The sequence below is a fragment of the Triturus cristatus genome, chromosome 1_2, assembly GCF_964204655.1.
Source record: "Triturus cristatus chromosome 1_2, aTriCri1.1, whole genome shotgun sequence".
Classification (NCBI taxonomy): Eukaryota; Metazoa; Chordata; class Amphibia; order Caudata; family Salamandridae; genus Triturus; species Triturus cristatus.
The window spans coordinates 584,846,616-584,868,115 of NC_140580.1; the positions used below are offsets into that span (position 1 = coordinate 584,846,616).

The window sequence follows — 21,500 nt, forward strand, 5'->3', positions numbered from 1 at the left end:
ATCTTGCATTACAATTGCCCTTCGGGGCCAACCCCCATACCCGCTGCTGAATAATTCTGCGGCGCTGCCTAAAAAGTCCATTAGAACAATATTTTCATATATACCAATTCATACTTATGTCTTAAAAAGTAAGCAGTCATAAGTGCCGGTTCCCCCTGAATAATGAAAAAAGCTCACCAATCTAGGTGTGGTTCTTGGGCACTGCTGCAGCCGAGGGGAGGCTGGCGCACTGCAAGAGCCCCCCCCCCCCCTCGAGTAGCCCTTCCTACGAATAAACAAAGAGCCCCCATGAAGTGCGCAGTTACACAATGAGACGTTTCTAGAAAACTCCACTGTTCGTGCAGCGCTGGACCAGTCTTTCAAGAAAGAACTACAAAGAAACCCTCAAAGATAATGGATGCATGCTAGTTGGTAGCCCGTTCCTTCATTCTTCTCTTAGATCATCTCTTCCTGTAGATTCAGGGCTCTGATACACCTATAACAATTTGAAATGAAAGTGGCCGTTCCTCGTTAGTCTGTCATTCATTTCACAGTTGTAATCGAGGCTCCCCCGTGCAGGACAGCACAGCCGCTGCGCGCTTCCTCCAGCTCTCGTTCCTTGGTGCTTCTCCGGGGGCGAGATGGCACCTGCTTCAAAAATCTGCACCCTGCCAGGACTTCAACATTTGGGCGATACCGCCTGGGGTGTGTGCCACATCTGGACGTGACCGCCTGGTCTATGTGCCACATCTAGAGGTGACTGCCCGGTCTGAGTGCCAGATTTTGAAGAAACTGCCTGAGGGTCCGCGTGCCACATCTTGAGGAGAATGCCCATTCTGTGTGGCACATGTTTTCAGACTGCTTGGTCTGTGCGCCACATCTGGAGGAGACTGCCTGGCCTGTGAGGCATATCGTGACGAGACTGCCCGAGGGTCCGTGTGCCACATCTTGACAAGACTGTCTCGTCTGTGTGTCACTTCTTGACGAGACTGACCGGTCTGCGTGCCACATCTTGACAAGACTGTCTCGTCTGTGTGCCACAACTTGACGAGACTGCCCGGTCTGCGTGCCACATCTTGACAAGACCGTCTCGTCTGTGTGTCACTTCTTGACGAGACTGCCCGGTCTGCGTGCAACATCTTGACAAGACTGACTTGTCTGTGTGCCATATCTTGACGAGACTGCCCGGTCTGCGTGCCACATCTTGACAAGACTGTTGACAAGACTGTCTCGTTTGTGTGTCACTTCTTGACGAGACTGCCCAGTCTGTGTGCCACATCTTGACAAGACTGTCTCGTCTGTGTGTCACTTCTTGACGAGACTGCCCGGTCTGTGTGCCACATCTTGACAAGACTGTCTCGTCTGTGTGTCACTTCTTGACGAGACTGAATGGCATGCGAGCCACATCTCGGCGAGACTGTCTCGTCTTTGTGCCACATCTTGAGGACAGCGCCCAGTCTTTAGGAGTTCTCAGGGGGGTCCAACATCTTGAAGCCCATACTGCGCGTCCTACCTTGACGAGAATGTCCGCTCTGTGAATCCCCGGGTCGGGATCGGAGATTCACAATCTTGAGAAGAATACCTAGTCGGCCTGTTTTGGGGGTTTGTGAGGGTCGGGGCGTTCCCGCTGTTGTTCGCAGGGGTTACTCTCTGTCTGTGACACTGCATTCATGTTGGCTGCAGGAAAGTCAGCGCTTTGGCCATAGAAAGAGATATGCCTCCTAGTCCTATGGCTTTCAACCTTTGTCCAGCACGCCCCCAGTTGTCTTTTTTTTACAATTTGGTCTTACTGGTAGTTAAGCAATATTCTTTGAGTAGATAATTCAAAGAAACAAAAGGCGAAATCTTTCACTGATGTCACTCCCGCCCCTTGCGCGCGCGCACACACACAGACACACGCGCACTCACACACTGTGCGCACTCACTGGGAAACCCACGCCCATCTTACCTAGTTTTTCTAAGCAAAGCCAACTCAATTCAAACCAATTATATTTATATACACATAGGCTAGTACACCGGTGGGGCCTTGGGACATCGTGTTGGACTAAACCGGACTTGCATTTCTACCTGTCCCAAATCTGACCTAAAATAAAAAAACATCAGTGGACAGTGTAATGCGCCAACACCCACCATGAAAGCTGTGCTGTGAAAACACACTTCCTTCCGTAATAAAAAACCCATACGCAGCGACAGCCATGCCTCGGCATCCTGGCTTTTATTGAAAACAATGACACTAGCCGGAATACATAATCTCCCAAATCCATTCCTTATATTGCATAGCAGATTTAATTAGCATGGAAATGTGGTTCGCATCCAGGGAAAATGTGCCTAATTTGCCCGTATCAAATAAACTGTACGCAGCTGTCATAAATATCCCCAAAGAAACTCGGCGCTAGGAGAACAAAGAACCTAAAACTAAACAACGCACCAGATAAATCAGTTTTAGAGGTAATGAGGGATTTGGAAAAATGCAAACTGGTGAACAATTGGATTCTACATAAAATAGTCTGGTGAGTGGGACCACTGCATTAGCAGTTTTAATTTTGTAAAAGGATGTTTCCGCCTGGAGCAAAATTGCTTTTAATGTGCACGTGTAGGCAGAACATTAGTTTTTCAGGCCACGGTGAATTGCTGCCGCTAAAGTAAGAGTACGAAGTAAAAATGTATAATAAGTGAAAACACTAATTATATGTAATGTATACAACGCAAATTTCATGATCCGATGTACTGGCGCAATTTACAAAGGGTATTTAGGGCACGCGGGCGAGATCTCTCTTTATAGCTTAGTTCTCTGGCCCTTTATGATCCAGGTTTGTAACACGCTGGGACCGAAAAGTGGTCTCGGGAATCCGTGCAGTGCCCAAGGAACAGCCTGTGTGCGGCAGCGGGTCAGCCCTCTGTTGCCGCCTGGAAAAAGAAAGGAGGCAGGTTGGAAAGGCTTCCCCAGATCTGTCTGGGATGAAAAAGGGGTTGGAATAAAGAGGCGTTCTGACATCAGCACTGCGGCAAAGAGTGCAGCGGCAGCACCTCCCTTCGAGCCCCCCACACAGCCGCACAAAAAGCGCTCGCAAGGGCTGGGCAGAGCCGGAGATTGGAGCTGCGGAAGAGGAGGGGGAGAGTGTCTGCGTAACCCGGGCTGGGAAACACAAGAGCAGAAACCTGGTAGGGAAGCTGTGGGTGCAGTGTGCTACCTTGGAGAGAGCGATCGCAGAGACCTACCTTGGAGAGTGGATGCAGACCGGCCTTAAAGAGAGTGATCACAGAGACCTACCTTGGAAAGTGGATGCAGGCCTGCCTTGAAGGAGAGTGATCACAGAGACCTACCTTGGAGAGTGGATGCAGACCTGCCTTGAATGAGAGTGATCACAGAGACCTACTTTGGAGAGCGGATGCCAGACCTGCCTTGATTAAAAGTAGTAGCAGACACCTGATTGAAAGAGTGTGCCTGCAGAGACCTAAAATAAAGAGAGTGGCTGCAGAGACCTGCCTGGGAGAGAGTGGTTAGACACCTGCCTTGAGGAGAGCTGCAGAGACCTGCGTGAAACAGGGTTGCTGCTGACCTCTCTCTGGAGGGAGCAGCTTTAGAGATCTGCCTAGAAGAGAGTGGCTGCAAACATCTGACTGAGAGACCGTAGCTGCACGTCCATTCCTGGAAGAGACTGGCGGAAGAGCCTTCCTTGGAAAAGTGGCTGCCGATACCTGCTTGGAAGAGAGTAACCGAAGACGCTGGCTTTAGAGAACAGATGCAGACACCTCTTTAGAGAGAGTCTTGCAGACACCAGACTGAGGGAGTGCAGCAACTGCAGGCATTGCCTTGAGAGATTGGCTTCAGATTTTTGACTAGACTGGAGTGGATGAAGACACTGCGTTAGAGGGTGGATGCACATACCTCATTAGCGAAATTACTATAGACACCTGGTGGAGGGAGTAGAAACAGGGACCCACCTGTAAGAGAGTGACTGAAGACACTGCCTTGAGAGAGTGGTGCAGATACCTCCTTAGAGAGAGCATCCTGGACAACTGGCTGAGAGAGTAGCAACGTGGGCCTACCTGGAAGAGAGTGACTAAAGACACTGAGTTGTGAAAGCGGATTAGACACCTCCTAACAGACTGTCTCGCAGGCCTCTGGCTACGCCTCCACCTACAGGTCTCCTCGCCGTGTATAAGAGGCAGGTGCAGGCTGCTGGTGCCCCCACGTCTGTCTTCACGATGAGTTTCGGCTCCGAACACTACCTCTCCTCCTCCTACAGGAAGGTCTTCGGGGACTCCACCCGCATCTCCGCCTCCCGCTACGGGGGTAGCGCCGTCCGGACCACCACTGTCTCCTCGGGCAGCTTCCGGCCCGCGCAGCCGCGCAGCAATGTCTCCTCGCTGGCCTCCTACCGGCGCTCGGGCTCCAGCCGGGGCCTGGGCAGCGGCGCCGACACCGTCGACCTCTCGCAGGCCTCGACGGCCAACAACGAGTTCAAGATCATCCGCACCAACGAGAAGGAGCAGCTGCAGGGCCTGAACGACCGCTTCGCCGTGTTCATCGAGAAGGTGCACAGCCTGGAGCAGCAGAACCAGCTGCTGGAGGCCGAGCTGGGCGCCCTGCGTCAGCGGCAGGCCGAGCCCTCGCGTCTGGGCCAGCTCTACGCCCAGGAGCTGAAGGAGCTGCGGGCCCAGCTGGAGGAGCTGTCCTCGGACAGGGCCCGCGCGCTGCTGGAGCGCGACAACATGGAGGACGAGCTGCAGCGGCTGCGCGAGAAGTGCGACGACGAGGCCCGCGCGCGCGAGGAGACCGAGCAGGCCCTGAAGGCCCACCGCAAGGACGTGGACGACGCCACGCTGGTCCGCCTGGACCTCGAGAAGAGGGTGGAGTCGCTGCTCGATGAGATCTCGTTCCTGCGGCGGACGCACGAGGAGGAGGTGTCCGAGCTGCTGGCCGCGCTGCAGGCCGCCCAGGTCTCGGTGGAGATGGAGGTGGCCAAGCCCGACCTGACCTCGGCGCTCAAGGACATCCGCTGTCAGTACGAGTCTCTGGCCGCCAAGAACCTGCAGTCGGCCGAGGAGTGGTACAAGTCCAAGTACGTGAACCTGAGCGAGCAGGCCTCCCGCAGCAGCGAGGCCATCCGCGCCAGCCGCGAGGAGCTCAACGAGTACCGGCGCCAGCTGCAGGCCCGCACCATCGAAATCGAGAGCCTGCGGGGCACCAATGAGTCCCTGGAGAGGCAGATGCGGGAGATGGAGGAGCGCCATGGAGCCGACGTTGCCGGGCTGCAGGTAAAGGGGACTTTGGGAGTTAGGTGGCGTTCAGTGGGTCATACATGTGACCCCTTTTATGATGTGTGTGACCCCTGAAACACATCTTTCAGGAGAGCCATCTCTCTAGTGTCTCTGGACAGAGGTAGAGTGAAATTGATGGACTAGGTAGTTTGAGCTCAGTGGCATCACTTGAATTTTTGTTCTATTGAATCCCTGATCTAGGGATACTATTAAGGAGGTGCATGTGCCGTACCCCCTTTTATGCTTGTGCAACTTCTCATTAGCCATCTGCCAGATCTCAGTATTTTTGTATAACTACCCTTCTTCAGGAAAAAGCAAAGAACTGATTATAAGATATTCAGTGACACAGTAAGTGATAGAATTCTTATCGGTATGGTTATGAGGGGATTGAAGTTACTGATGCTTAGGCAGGGTACTAGAATCAGGGGCGTTCAGGCGTGTACAGGGAAGAGCCCCTCTCTATATGGCATCCTTGGGACACAGGAGTGGCACAGTACCAGAAGTCGAATAATGGGAATTTTACACCACTGTAACCGAGTCATGGTGCCATTTAGACAGGTGTGCGCCCTACAGTAAATTTCTAGCTTAGTTCCTGCGCATTGTGGACATCTACTTGTGCAGCTGTTGTAACAGAGCTGTAATTATGATTCATGCTTTGCATAGCTTTCATATTATTTTATATGGACCAGCAAGGAACTATTGAGCGGATAGTTGGTGACACATCTACTGATAGATAGCGTCTAGTAAGGATAGTGGGCTCTGGGGGGTCAACAGTTCGTGGGGCCAACAATGGAAGTTTTGTCACTGGTGATAAGGGTGCTCCAAATATGGATGCCTGAAGCTTTGTATTTGTATGCGTGGGTCATATAGAGGACTGTAATGAAGGGTTTGAAGGGAGTCTGTAGTTCACAATAAGGGTAATGTACCCACTGCTGAGGAGAAAGTGGTGAGCAGTGCTGAGAGGGAGGGTATGAGAGGTTTAGGTGACTGCACTCAGTCCTGAGGGCTGCCTTTGAGGTGCACTCTCCAAGTTGTAATAACTAGAATGAGGGCTTTTGAGGAGGCAGTCGTGGCAGAAGCTGCTGGTGTTGGGCAGTTCACATTCAGAAGGATTGGGAACAGGGGGTGTTGATGGTCTGATGCACAGGATTCCAGGACTGGAATTCAGTATATGCAGTTGGTTGTAGTCTGGAGTGATTGAAAATGAGGAATACAGGTGATGGCATACCTCCAATTCCGTCTGAGGTAACTGTGGGCTCCCTTTCAGACTTGAAATACGCATTCCCACCCAAGGGTCTACTTGAGTTCGGAGAGAGAAATAGGAGCTAAAACACCAAATTGAGGTGTATATATAATCCCTTCAGAAAATGAGCCAAGTCCATCTTTGTTCATCATTTCATCTAACCCACATCTTTTACTTGGGCTTTGGTACTGTCGGAATGACAAAGCGTTACAATTGTATTCTTTCTTGAATTGCAATACATACCCGAAGCACTTTACACAGAACATCTTTACATATGTTATTACACAACCACAGCTGCATCACTTCTTCCCGACCTCGGAAAAATAAAATGCCTAAATGACCCAAATCCGTTTGACCGACTAAGTTCCGGTATCTCAGAGGGATAACAAATGCATCCGAGTCAGTGCATCTAAACTATTAAACAGACCCAAACAATTGGGCCCCTGGAATTCCGGCACAGGCTGAAGTCAGCTGATTCGGCCTCTCAGCCATACCTGCCTGTGCTGCTGCTTACGTACGGTAGATCCAGTCCCTTATCTGGTCCGCCCAATGGCCTTGCTTTTAATTCTTCAGATGCCCCTGACCATTGCCTGCAAGCATGGTTCTTTGTGCGGCTGATGTCAGCAGTGCGGAACTGTTGCTCCTCTCCACTGCGGCATCACTTATTATTTAAAGGCAATCAGGGCACACGCCCTTGGTGAGCCCAGCGCCCTGACAAATTAATACTCGTTCGGTAAGGAAGCCATAGGGCGGACGGGCACGGCTATGTACTGGTGATGCATGGGGAGCCCGGTCTCTCTCCAAGGTGCTGAATGTCAGCTCGCAACTGAGAGCCGAACTGCCAGAAAAGTAACAATTTCCGCGCAGCACCCGTCATGACATGTACAAAAAAAACATAATTTTAAGCAGTCACAAATGGTTCATGTTACCGTTTCCAGTTTTCTAGTCTGAAACGAAGACAACCTTTGGTCACAAAGTGGAAGGAAATGGAGTCTAGTGGCGGAATTACTGGCGTTGGAACCCGGTTTCAGAACTTTCCCAAAACTCCGTGGTAATCTCTTCAAGTCCACATCCATGAACACCGTAAAACGTGTAAGGTGAAATAATAATAAGTGTACGCGCTGCCGCCCCAGTTACATATCCCTTCCATTGTATTCTAGTCTTATTCTGCTCTCAAGTAGACCGTGCACCCCATAGAGCCAACACTCAGGGTATGTGTTCTCCCCAAAGCCCCTGCTGGTCCTCGGTGCCTGACTCACGCCACAACAGGAGCAATGCAGATTTAGGCACAAGAAGACCCGAGTTCAGATCCAGGCTCCAGCTGCCATTCTTGCCAGGTTACTTTATTTACCTGGACCTGAGTCCCCATACCTGCTTGTTTTGGAAGCCCGGTGCGTGCGATGGACGCAAATCTATCCCCGTTATCTGATAGTGATTTTCTTCAGGAACTAAATTTGGCTTTTATTCATATAAAGGCCCCAGGCTTGATCTGTGTAAAAAAAGATAAACGCCTGAAATATCCGGATTAGCGACCCAAGCCGATGTACCTAGATTGTGTGCCCCGGCCAGGAGGCACGGGCACGGGTCTGCCACCCGATGCAGAGATGGCGCAGCGCCTTATCCCGCTCTAGAAGACTCGGCTGCCTTATTATTCCTGTAATCTTCTTACCGCCGCCCCAGTAATGCCCTTGAAGGGGCGACGGCGGCGTTTGTAAAGGGTTTTTGAGTATTACAGGACTCGCCGTTCGACGGGTGCCTCACAGGAACTCCAAGTCTTACAGATGTAGACGTGGCCGCATAATCTACGGTGGATTTGTGCTTTTAATATGATTACCACCGCGCTGATTTAATGCCCGAAATCCACGAGCAAAAAAGTAATCTTCTCACCGGACCTTATCAGAAATCTTCCGTAAAGCCTTGTAGGTGTTTCCTACAACCAGCAGCTTTCTCTTCCGTGAGAATCGCGGGAAAATCCTTTCGCTATGATTTTATCTTATACATGTTTTCACGAAATATTTCCAACAACCGGGCACAGTTTACATTGCATAATGTACCTTTCTGGGATTAAACCGAGCCTTACATCTGTCCAAAACGATTTTAGGTTAGATTTAATTATAGACGTTGTAGAGGTTCTGTTCTTACGTCTGCAACGACGGGAGCCCACGATATGAAGGGACAGTGGTTTCTGTGAGAGGAACATTTATCTAAAGAGTAAACTGGAAAATCACATTTGATGTTAATGGAATCTTGTTTATTGGGGCAGTGGGCTCAATGCTCCCATCGTTCCTATGGGGCAGAATCTTAGACACCCATAGCCCCTCCGGTTAACACCCGCAATTTCCACCTATTCAGAGGGTTCTCGCTGGGGCAGATCGGGACATGCATGGCTCAGACTTCTGTATGGATCTCCAGATGCTCCAATGCATGTCTTTTCGAAGGCTGTGAGGCGTCTGCTGCAAATATTAAATATCCACAGGCATCTTCAGTGGAAATATTTTGTGAATCTGGCCCCATCTAGTAAGAGAGCAGAAGTGTTGGAAGACATTTGTAGTGGTAAGGCGACTATCGATGTCCGCTTCCAAAGACGAAGATATGTCTGTAGGAAGCTTTAGTTCAGTGGGCATCATGGGTTGTGGTCCTCAGGCATGCCATGGTCACCCAAAGCGGAGAATAAAAGTAACTTTGGTCCATATTTGAATACATTAGCAGAGTTGCTGTAACACGTCTTCCCATCTAGTGATAGACTGGCATTATAGGCAGTCTGGCTCTACCAGAAGGGCAGCTTGAAAGGGCCATTCAGTGGGCTCTTTAGGTCTCACCTACTAGACAGCTCATTAGTCAGTTGCGAGATGTGTTAGTAAACAGTGGGCTTAGAGCCCACCCATTGCTTACCATCGGTTGGCTTTATTGTCACTCTCTTTTGCTTGCTTATTTATCAGCTATGTGAGTTTTCCTTCCTCTTCTTTTGTTTGTTCTTCTCCTGGAGCATGGGCGTATTACTTGGGTCCTTCCACTGCTCACTGTTCTATCACTATTTTCTTTTGTTTAAGCACTTCAAAAGTGTGCCTGTTTTCCAGCTGTTTCCCTCATATACTTCTCTTCCCTTCTTTACAGCGCTTCATGTTCCTTTCTTTAGCCCTTGTGTTTCCCCACGTTGCTCTCTCTCACCCATTTACTTTTCTCCCATCCATGTTGCTTCCGCCACCCCACCCGTGCACTCCATGTTGCTTCTGCCCCCCACCCTCTGTGTTGCTTATTATCACCTGTGCTCTCGGTGTTGTTACCGCCCTAACCTGGTTGCATCTGCCCCATATCCCCTGTGTTGCTTTCCTCTATCTGATTCCTCTGTGTTGCTTCCACGTCCCACCCACACTCCTGTGTTGCTTCTGACCTCCCACATTGTTTCCCCAACACTTTAGAAGCACAAAACGTTTTCATGCAGTTTTTGTTCCTTTTTAGTTACCAATCCAACTCTGATGGATAACTAAATAGAAATCAAAGCAGCTGTGTCATTTTATAGGTGCATATACAAAACCACACAGTTGGCTGCTTTAGCCATGCTGCATTCCTGGATGGTGTGCAGCTTGGCTAAACCATTGGCTAAACCATTGGCAAAGCTAGTGGGATCAAAGTTTGGCTCTATAGGCTTTGCCAATGCTTGATTTTTGATCCACACATGGCCCACTTGACCAAAAAAGGCAACACACTGGTCCTTGCACACTGGCCCATGTGTTAGTGTCAGACTGCGCAAAAGGCCAGTCCACCACTATACCCGTTAGCCTGCGTGCCTGTTTACTGAGTAGTCTCTATGTCTCAATTTTCCTACAACTGTCTAACTCGGCCTCTCTGTCTATTGATTAGTCCGTGTCTCATTTTCCATGCCACTACTTGCCTCCGTCTTTCTTTCATTCTGTCTATTGAACAACATTTGTATCTCTGTTTCTATGCCTTTGCCTCTCTCACCCCTCTTTCTGTTTATTGAGCGAACACTGTCTCTCAGTTTCCATGCCACTGTCTTTCTATGACTCCCTGTCTTTTGAGCAGTCTGTATGTCTCAGTTTCCACGCTACTGCCTTTTTTGGCCTTTCTTTCTGTCTTTTGAACAGTCTCTTACTCTTGGATTTCACCCCAATCTCTGTGTCAGTCTCTGTCCATGCTTTAATGCAGTATTTTCCTTATTCATATAATCGGCCCGTTCTTTGAGTAATTTCGTCTCCATCACTCTCTTTTGCGGTCTGTTTCAGTCTCTCTCTCTATACCTTAATGAAATATTAACCGATTTTTCTTTGATGCTATTGTCTATCAAGCCGTCTCCGTGTCTCGGTCAATGTCATACCACTGTCCCACAACCCTATGTCTTAACGCATAACCTGTCTGTCTATCAAGCAGTCTCTATTTCTCAGTCACTCTGCAGATGTCTGTCTGCCTCGGTCTCTCTATGCCTGAATGTACTATACCTGTCTTTTTATATTTTGTTTGTCTGTCGCAACTGTCTCGGTCACTCTATTGTGACTCAATGCAGAACCCACCCCTGTTTGTATAATCTGTTTGTAAATCAATCAGTCAACACACCTCTTTCTCACTATTCGTCTTTGTCTCTTTCTGTGCTCTAAAATATCGTTTCCTTCACATTCTATACATGCTCTGTGTATCCACTCTGTCTATATTTTGACCCATGAGTTAGTGCTACAATGATTCAAATTGCATTGGCATAATTAACATTAGTAGTTGAGTGCAAATTGCACTGCGGTCTTTTCATGTGCCGTCACTGCAAGGTTCTACTTGTAGGAGAGTTCCTGGCAAACCTATGTGCAAGAGGTAAATATCACATGCGAAGGGGCACAAATACCACTTGTGTGTGTATTATTTCAATTTATTTTACACCCAGATTTATAGTGGGTGAAAACAAGACTGCTATCCAACGCAGGTGTTATATCCGCACCTCGTTGTAGACGATCTTCTAAATGGCTACCTTCATTTCTCTTTGTACGTACTGTACTTCTGTATGCTTAACAATTCCAAAAATACACAAATGTTGTTTGGAAGCATGGAATAAACGAATACTTCAGCAACAACAACAAAACCCACGCCGTGCATGCACATAGTAATACATTGAAGAGGAGGAGATAATCTCAGGCTCGTCAGAAGTATTTATGTGGCCTGGGTCAAGAACGGCAAGCGGTGCCTCACTGGGCACTCTTCATTTATGCCAGCAGGTACAAGAGCCAGACTTGCAGAAGTATTTATGTGGCCTGGTTAAAGAACGGCAAGCGGTGCCTCACTGGGCACTCTTCATTTATGCCAGCAGGTACAAGAGCCAGACTTGCAGAAGTATTTATGTGGCCTAGGTCAAGAACGGCAAGCGGTGCCTCACTGGGCACTCTTCATTTATGCCAGCAGGTCCAAGAGCCAGACTTGCAGAAGTATTTATGTGTCCTGGGTCAAGAACGGCAAGCGGTGCCTCACTGGGCACTCTTCATTTATGCCAGCAGGTACAAGAGCCAGACTTGCAGAAGTATTTATGTGGCCTGGGTCAAGAACGGCAAGCGGTGCCTCACTGGGCACTCTTCATTTATGCCAGCAGGTACAAGAGCCAGACTTGCAGAAGTATTTATGTGGCCTGGGTCAAGAACGGCAAGCGGTGCCTCACTGGGCACTCTTCATTTATGCCAGCAGGTACAAGAGCCAGACTTGCAGAAGTATTTATGTGGCCTGGGTCAAGAACGGCAAGCGGTGCCTCACTGGGCACTCTTCATTTATGCCAGCAGGTCCAAGAGCCAGACTTGCAGAAGTATTTATGTGGCCTGGGTCAAGAACGGCAAGCGGTGCCTCACTGGGCACTCTTCATTTATGCCAGCAGGTACAAGAGCCAGACTTGCAGAAGTATTTATGTGGCCTGGGTCAAGAACGGCAAGCGGTGCCTCACTGGGCACTCTTCATTTATGCCAGCAGGTACAAGAGCCAGACTTGCAGAAGTATTTATGTGGCCTGGGTCAAGAACGGCAAGCGGTGCCTCACTGGGCACTCTTCATTTATGCCAGCAGGTACAAGAGCCAGACTTGCAGAAGTATTTATGTGGCCTGGGTCAAGAACGGCAAGCGGTGCCTCACTGGGCACTCTTCATTTATGCCAGCAGGTACAAGAGCCAGACTTGCAGAAGTATTTATGTGGCCTGGGTCAAGAACGGCAAGCGGTGCCTCACTGGGCACTCTTCATTTATGCCAGCAGGTCCAAGAGCCAGACTTGCAGAAGTATTTATGTGGCCTGGGTCAAGAACGGCAAGCGGTGCCTCACTGGGCACTCTTCATTTATGCCAGCAGGTCCAAGAGCCAGACTTGCAGAAGTATTTATGTGGCCTGGGTCAAGAACGGCAAGCGGTGCCTCACTGGGCACTCTTCATTTATGCCAGCAGGTCCAAGAGCCAGACTTGCAGAAGTATTTATGTGGCCTGGGTCAAGAACGGCAAGCGGTGCCTCACTGGGCACTCTTCATTTATGCCAGCAGGTCCAAGAGCCAGACTTGCAGAAGTATTTATGTGGCCTGGGTCAAGAACGGCAAGCGGTGCCTCACTGGGCACTCTTCATTTATGCCAGCAGGTCCAAGAGCCAGACTTGCAGAAGTATTTATGTGGCCTGGGTCAAGAACGGCAAGCGGTGCCTCACTGGGCACTCTTCATTTATGCCAGCAGGTACAAGAGCCAGACTTGCAGAAGTATTTATGTGGCCTGGGTCAAGAACGGCAAGCGGTGCCTCACTGGGCACTCTTCATTTATGCCAGCAGGTACAAGAGCCAGACTTGCAGAAGTATTTATGTGGCCTGGGTCAAGAACGGCAAGCGGTGCCTCACTGGGCACTCTTCATTTATGCCAGCAGGTACAAGAGCCAGACTTGCAGAAGTATTACAACATGTCTTCGAGCGAAATAGAAAACGTAACAGCTCCGCATCTGCCGCCATCTAGTAGTATTGCCCTGTTAGCGACCTCATCATTAACAAAAGCATGTTTCTAATTCCATAAATCCATATGCAGCAGAACTGGGGGCCCAGAAAAGAGCGGGGCCTCAGGAATAACATCCCCTGTCCCTTCCCCTTGAAACGGCCATGATGGTGCCCCTTGCACACATCACATAGCGAAGCACAGGAGCCCGCTCCTTGTAGACTCCACCCCCTTCATCAGCCCAGAATGGAGAGTAGGCCTGGGCTAAAATTCCGTTCCGCTCGCGGAAATTGCGATAATTTGACATTTTCGCGTTCCGCGGAGAGCGCGAAAATGTCAAAATTTCCGCAATCCGCATTTTACTGGAAATTTTTTGCTTGCTCGGGCTGTAAAATAATACATTCTCGCGTGTGCGCGATCGCCTTACCTGAATCCCCGTGTTCGCCGACAAGTTTTCCCGATCCGGTCGCGTTCTCCAAGAGATGTTGGATTGTTGGTAGCCATTTGCGCTGTCTCGCGACAGTTCGCGCCCGCAGTAACGTCATTCGTCGCGCGATCACGTCTTTCTTCTCGCGATCATGCACCGCGAGACAAGTGAAAACAAGATGGCCGCGCCCGCGAGCAACCGCATGGGTAAGTTGGCGAGCCGCGACCACGCAGAAAATACCGCGAACGGGCGGGAAAAAAACTTCCGCATCTTCGCGATATTTCCGCGTGTTTGCACAGATTTTTAACATTTTCGCGATAATTTGCGAAAGTGAATTTCGCAAATTCCGCCCACCCCTAATGGAGAGCAGGGCGGCGTGAAACGTAGCATTGGATACATTACCTGGTGCTCCAGCAAAGCAATCACCCAGGGCCCTCCTTCTCCTCCCCCACATCCCCCATCACTCTGCAAACTCGTGCGAACTGTAAACACGGTTGTAATTTCTTGCCTTTGGTGCATTTCACAGCTGTGAGCCAGCCATTCTGGAAATCCATCTGTTTTTCTAATGGGTGTTACAGTTCCTTCTCGATTTATCTAACAGCCTGCTGGCAGTCGTAAGAGATGATTTTAAGACCATGCCTATGCATATGTGTTCACCGAAGGATTTTAATGCATCTTAATGTCTATTATTTATATGGTGCATAATGTTGTTCCGGCATTTTCCGGTTTCTACACACTCCCCGCTTTGGCAAATATGGTGACTCAGAGACAAAATGTCACGGAGGATAATACAACATGGTCGAGTGGGCAGCTAAAATAAAATAAAATAATAAAACTCGGGAGCTGTGGTTCTGCAGTTCACAATTCAGCCACTAGACCCAATCACAACTAGGCATAAGATTTATAACACCCAAAATATGAAAGAAAAAGGACACTTATCCTAATAGTTATGATATTACGCCCCACCCCACACACACACACACACTTGCCAAGTCCTGCCTTGACAACATCCTTGAACTAGCTTTACATCTACAATTCCTTACATAGAAAATACCTATAATAGGCACATTCAACATGTGGGTATGATGGAGTTGTACATAAGGCAGTGAGTGAATTAGGGGGTTACGTCAATGTTGTGGGCTTCGTGGCCTAATACACGAAGATGGCTTTACGCTTAATCTGATGTACTGTCTATAATCTAACTTGTACAGCTTCACCTGTGGGCAGACCACTAACTGGGTTATTTAATCTCTGTACATGAAATACAATACAAACAGCAAGCCACCAGTTTTCAGGCAAATCAAACTACCCAAGAAAGAAGACAAGTCAGTGTTTCAAACCTCATGCCAGAAATAACATGTCATGCAACAAAAATGCGAGGAAAACTTAGATACCCTCTAGTGCAAGACATTTATAACACTCAACTAAACTGCTTCCTTCAAGACGATTAAAGAGAAACCGTAGAATACAGCATCCAATGAGTGGTACAACACTCACCAATCTAATTAGTTTTTAGGAAGCTAGAACGCCAATGGTAATGATCAGTTTCTAAGGAAGATTTGGCCTGATGGAAAATACACAGAAAAGGATACAAAGCTGTCAAGAGGTTGAAAATATACCACATTTAGAATTTATGAGCAGGGCTACTAGATTTTCAAAGGCACTCTCCAACATCAAATTCAAATTTCAAATTCAAAAGACTTTATTTCGGTCAAAATGACCTAAAAAGTACAACACACAGCAAACATTTACGTCTAAAATTGCATCATGCTGTCAGTCATGATTAAAAAAAATAAAAACAATGGTAATTGTACACACATTTTCATATTTAGAATACATTGGATTTTGGGATATAAGATTAGGCAAAGATTACACAATTAATTTCGAAAAGTGCATAGTGCAATAAATACATAAATTAGTTAGAAAAAACATGTATAAAAAAAGCAAAAACTCTTGAATTTAAGACTATACATGAAATACAAAATAATTAGGGAGTTTACTATACTACCACTATTGCTACACCACAGGGCAGGGCAATCGATGCAACATTTCAAACTCTCAGGTAAACCCTTCTAGTGCACCACATTGAAAACAGGAAACCTGCAACCGAATATACTATTGGGATGCTAGAATCAGATTTCAATATCCTGAATACTTCGAGGCAGCGCCTGTTGCCTAGATTCCTACAAATCTGGGCCAACCAACGTCTCCTTGCCTTCTGATAGCCTAGACAGCTAAAAAAAACACGGAGCTCAGTTTCCTCAGGATGGTCACATGCTGGGCACTGAATCATTTGATGGTCTCTCCACTTAGATGTAAAGCAGCGAAGTGGAAGCACCCCATATCTATATTGTAAATAGAGCTTCCTAGCCGCTGGTGGGATTATGAGATTTATTGCTCAAAGCAAGGAAAATCTTTTATTTCTAGAAAACCACTAGTGAGTTTCCCAGTTCTGGAAAAGGTATGAAGTTGAGTCAGTCTGTACTCTTTATAACATGCCTTCATGTAATCCTTAGATGTTAGCAAACAGGATGACTCAGGTTCAGACCAACATTCCCCTAAACCCATACTAGTTAGCAGAGATTTTATGTGGTCAAACCACAGTATCTTTACAGCACCCCGTACCCTCAATACCTCTAGTAATTCCTCCCTATAGGATATAAGTTCGGGGGAGGTCCACATGCGACGCCAGTACATTGTAGGTTTGAGACTCGCTACTTCAGCTATTGGAATTATACCAGTATCAAGACGTAGCGGGACCAACGGGGTTCTACGTGGTAATCTAAATAACTGTCTTAAGTATTGGTTCTCCACCTGTGTTAGTTTCTTCAAATTTAGGTGGCCCCATAGCTCTGCGCCATAAAGAGCCCCCCCTCTCGCCTGAGCCCTATAGATTTCTATTGCTGGGCTGACAATTCTTTTGCTAGACTTATTAAAGACCTTCATGATGCCACCTGAAGATTGTGCTAATTTTAGCGTAGATTTTGTGATGTGCGCCCCCCATTCCATAGACTCGGTGATTGTAATGCCTAAATACACAAAGGATGACACTCTCTCAAGGGGTTTACCATTTAAGGACGGGTTAGGCCGTGTACTTTTTGGGCAATTGAATGCCATAAATTTGGTTTTCTGTAGGTTTATTTCTAGGCCTCTATCTCTACAGAACATCTCAAATTTATCCAAAACCCTTTGTATCCCCATAGGCGATTTGGCTACCAATAGGGTGTCGTCGGCAAACATCATTGCCGAGATTCTACGGGAGGCTAACTTGGGGGCATCAAGGTCTTTTTCTGCAAGCAAGACGTCAATCAGGCCATTAATATAGAGGCTAAATAAGGTTGGCGCAAGCACGCACCCCGGGCATACGCCACGGTTAATGGATATAGGGGCTGTGAGATTACAGTCCTTACCGTACCTAATTTGCGCATAATTGCATTCATGTAAACGTTTAAAAAGTCGAATTAAATATTCGGGGACCCCCATCTCACCCAAAACTAACCATAATTTCTCCCTAGGTACTAAATCGAATGCAGATCTCAAATCTACAAAAATTAGGAAGAGATTACCCCCCTGCACGCTAACAGTCTTCCAGTACAATAATTGTAGTCTTAGTACTTGGTCCAGGGTGGACAACTTTTCCCTTAACCCGGCCTGGAGGGCGGACAGAACCTTCCTCTCTTCCATCCACGACTGCAATCTAAGGACTCGCGCAAAAACTTTCTGGGAAATGTCTATTAAACTTATGGGTCTATAGTTAGTTGGGAGGAGTGGGGAGCCCTTTTTAAAAATCGGAATTATTTCCACACCAAGCCAGCTTAGGGGAATCTTCATACCTTGCATAATTGAATTAAAAAGCATCCAAAGATATGGAGCCCAAATAGCAGGTTCACTCTTAAAGAGGTCTCCAGGTATCTTGTTCAGACCTGGAGCTTTGCCCGGGGCTATTCTTGCTAATGTGACCTTTATTTCTTTTATGCTTATACTCAGGCCCCCATCTCCATCAGTCAAGGGGACTGAATCCCGATTAACGGCAGGACAAACGACTGATGGGTCACAGCCATAAACAGAATAATCGCCGGGCAATCAGTCCTTAGCATACAGGGTTTCGAAGTGCTCCCGCAAAACCTGTTCATCTAGGTTTGGTTCAACCGCACTTCGGGGGGTGGTTGTACCAGAATAAGCAAGTCCCCAAAATATCATCATGTCTCTGTCCCCTAAAGCAGTTTTCATTGTGGTCCACTTTTCTTCTTCCCACCTTTCCTTAGCTTCTTGTGTAACTGCTTTATAGTTTGCTCTTGCCGACCGTATTGAAAGGCGATCTTTGGCTTTAATAGATATTACTAGTGCCTTTTTAGCCTTACGGCAAGAAGTATTGTACCAAGGGTGAGGGGGCAACTTGTCTTGTTTCAAGATTTTATTTGGATAAAAAAATTCAAAAGTGACTTTTCCTAGTTTGACATGATTCGATTGGGCCTGCTGTAAATCTATACCCTCCTTACTCAGGCTACATAAATTGGACGCATCTGTAAGAACCGGTAACAGGGCGTCATATAAGCTGGCCAATCTGTCTTCGGATTGGCTAAAATTTGACCATTTCACTCTCTTCCTGCAGTTCGAAACCACCACCCTGGAATCAAAAGGGTTATCTGTAACTGACAGACTACCCGTATTCAATGGTTTAAGTTCCACAACTAGTGCAGAATGATCGCTATCTAGATGTGGGATTATTTTAAAATCCATCATCCTATCCCAGAAGTTTGAATTAATAAAAATATAATCTAATATAAACCCACGATTTTTTCTGTGGAACGTATAACCATTCGATGATTCGGATAGGGATCTCCCAATACAAGCTCGAAGGGAGTGTCTCAGAGTGAGACAACTCATCTGAATCGCCAGTGGGGACCATTTTTTGACTTTTGGACATCCTGACTCCGGGATTTTTAAAAAGTGGTCCTCATCAAATAAGCTATCAGGAGGTAAGCCCTCTAGCGGCTCAAACTGACAATTGAAGTCCCCACCTACTATAATCATCTGATTAGTATTAATAGAACCTTGGAAAGTAGTTAACTCTTCCACTGCATTGGATTCATTGCCATTAAGAGTGGGTCGTGAATATACATTTATTAAGACAACAGGGGGCTTTGAAGGAAACCGCAGGAAGACGCTTAAAATGTCACTTGACCCTGTGTCAATTTGAACCGCTGTACACCCCAGATGTGATCCCACCCAGATTATAAGGCCCCCGGATGGTCTCCCTATTCCCCCCGAGGTTGCTGGAATGCTAAAACTAGCATAGCCTAATTTGGAAACTTCTCTTCTTGCCCAGGTTTCTTGAAACATGCAGATTTCAAAATAATCAATAAAAGTTCCCCATTCGGGGTCATCTAGTTTACTATTTAAACCTGCAATATTCCAAGACAAAACCCTTGTTGCCTGGGTGTTCAATAGGTTCTTGTTTGAGGGCACCAATATTGGCTGATTTGTGGAGACATTTATTAAACCAGCAGCGTCGGGAGGCTTTGGCTCTAGATCCAATATTTGTTCAGAGTTTTCGGAATGGTTAAACCCAGAGAGAGGGCGGCTTAGATTTCGGGAGCCTCTCATGCTCCCTCTAGCCAATCCGTCCTCAAACTCAAGATTTGGCCATATAGGGCTGCCCTGACTCTCTAGGTCTAGTGTTATTGAGGCTATTCCCTCACTATTAGTTGTATTGGGTCCCTTCAGTCAGTACACTCCCTCAAGGGGACTGAACCTATTACCAGTTGAAATATGAAAAATTGGGAGATTATGCAGCAGCTGGCCTGGGTTTGGAGATACCGCTCTTTTAGGGGGAAATCTCCTTCTCAACTGATGGGAATAATCTTGCTGGTAAGGCCTTGTTGGGGGATAGAAATATCCTAAAGGGAGTAAAATAATACTCCCCCTGTTCCTCCCATATTCTGTTGCTAAAATTTGTTCAATAATACTTGGGTTTCTAAAATTAATTACTACGCAATCTCCATAAATATCCTTGTGGTACTCGCCTATCCATCCTACCCTTCTTGTAGTTAATATCTCGTGGGTGTTCTCATACCCAAAATCACTATGATTTGCCAACCAATGAATAGTTTTGTGTTTTAGCTCCTGATGTGTTTCTATTAATCCCTTTCTTAATTCTGGGGTCCCTGCAAGTACCAATATGTATGGGGCAGACTCCGGCGGTAGATTGATAATTGGGGCACAATGTGTTTGATTTTTACGATCTAAATCGCTACAGTCCTGATTTGGGGGCATATCAGTCGCCCCCTGCCTGGGGATGTTCTCTAGTGCCCCTCTCTCTGCCAACCGAGGGCAAGCCTGATGCACCAAGTTTGTAGTCACTAGGGATTGCCCCACAGAGATATCATTTTTCCCCCTATCGTGCAAGGATTTTTCTTGCGTTATCGGGTTGCAAGATTCATTTGTAATTATGGGGGGCCCAATTTGCACATTGCTCATGGAGGCCTGAGCACCCGGCATCCTGACTATATTAGTTATATCTTTAGACGTCTCTTTATTTTTTGTCCATCCGTTCAACTTTGCTGTCAACCCATCTAGCATTGCCAATACAGGAATTAATTCTTCTTTAACGATAGTTCTTTATTTGCTGCTGGAGATTCGTCACCAGCAGAGAAACCCACATGAGCTGGTCATTAATGGATTCTGACCTAGCCTCAGTGTGATTTCCACCCTGGTTGCCCTTTTCCATGTCCACTTCCTGCCCCTTTTTCCTTCTTATAGGTGGTTTAACGTTGTGTTTTATTTTTTCTTTGCATTTTCTACCAGGTCACTGGGGGTAACCTCCCTAGAGGGTTCCAGGGTCTGTGGCTCCTCGGTTATAGATTGGTCTTTGGTGGACTCTAAGCCTGTTGCCCTTATGTCAATTGACGAGTCGCAAACTCGCGGGCTCAGCTCTAATATTGGAGTAATCGATAGGCGCCTCTCTGTACGTTCTATTTCTGTTGCCACTGCTCCCAATGCTTTCTCTAGCAATCTATCCATAGATGTAGGTTTAGAATTACTTTTTAAGGGAGCAACATTTTGTTGCTTCACACTACAAGACCGCTTCCCCATCTTAATTATGCACTTGTTTACTGAGGAGCGAGGGATAAAAAGGAGCCTATAGTATGCTGTTACAATCCCAGGGTACAACAGGATCACTAAATAATTAAACTATAAACACATTTATATCACTAGCATTGTCACAAAATTCTGATTCAATGTCTGTACAATGACCATTTTTTGTATTAAATCAGCAGTACCTCATAGTCCAATCAATATCTGTAGATGTTAGGGATGTTGCCCAGCCCAGCCCAGCCTCCTCTGGCCTCTGACGGCCTAAGACGGTCCCGCCCTTGTCCCGTGCTTCGCCCGGGCAAGCCCTCGCGCGTCCCGCGCTGCGGGAGCGCCTGGCTGCTTTTAAGGGCCTCTGGCGCCCTCTAATGACACCCTCCACTGGTGCCGCGCACTGCCCCCTGGGAGAGGAAGTCTTCTTTGACCAGCCGTTCCCCTCACGGCGGTTTAGCCGTAAATCACCCTGCCGCTCTCCTCTCGGCAATGGCAGCGTCGGTGGCGGTGGAATGAAGGAATGGAGCAAGGTAGGGGGAAGATGGATGCAGCAGGTGCAGTGA

At 47.4% G+C, this 21,500-nt stretch overlaps 1 protein-coding gene across 1 annotated transcript in view; it reads left to right on the forward strand.

Annotated features, from left to right (window-relative positions):
• Positions 1-3,018: 3,018 nt before the first annotated feature.
• Positions 3,019-21,500, forward strand: part of INA (internexin neuronal intermediate filament protein alpha) — a 58,455-nt gene continuing 39,973 nt past the window's right edge. The window contains exon 1 of the mRNA XM_085606655.1: positions 3,019-5,241. Coding sequence (XP_085462781.1) covers positions 4,189-5,241 — 1,053 coding nt within the window. The 5' untranslated portion in view covers positions 3,019-4,188. The remainder of the gene's footprint in view (positions 5,242-21,500) is intronic.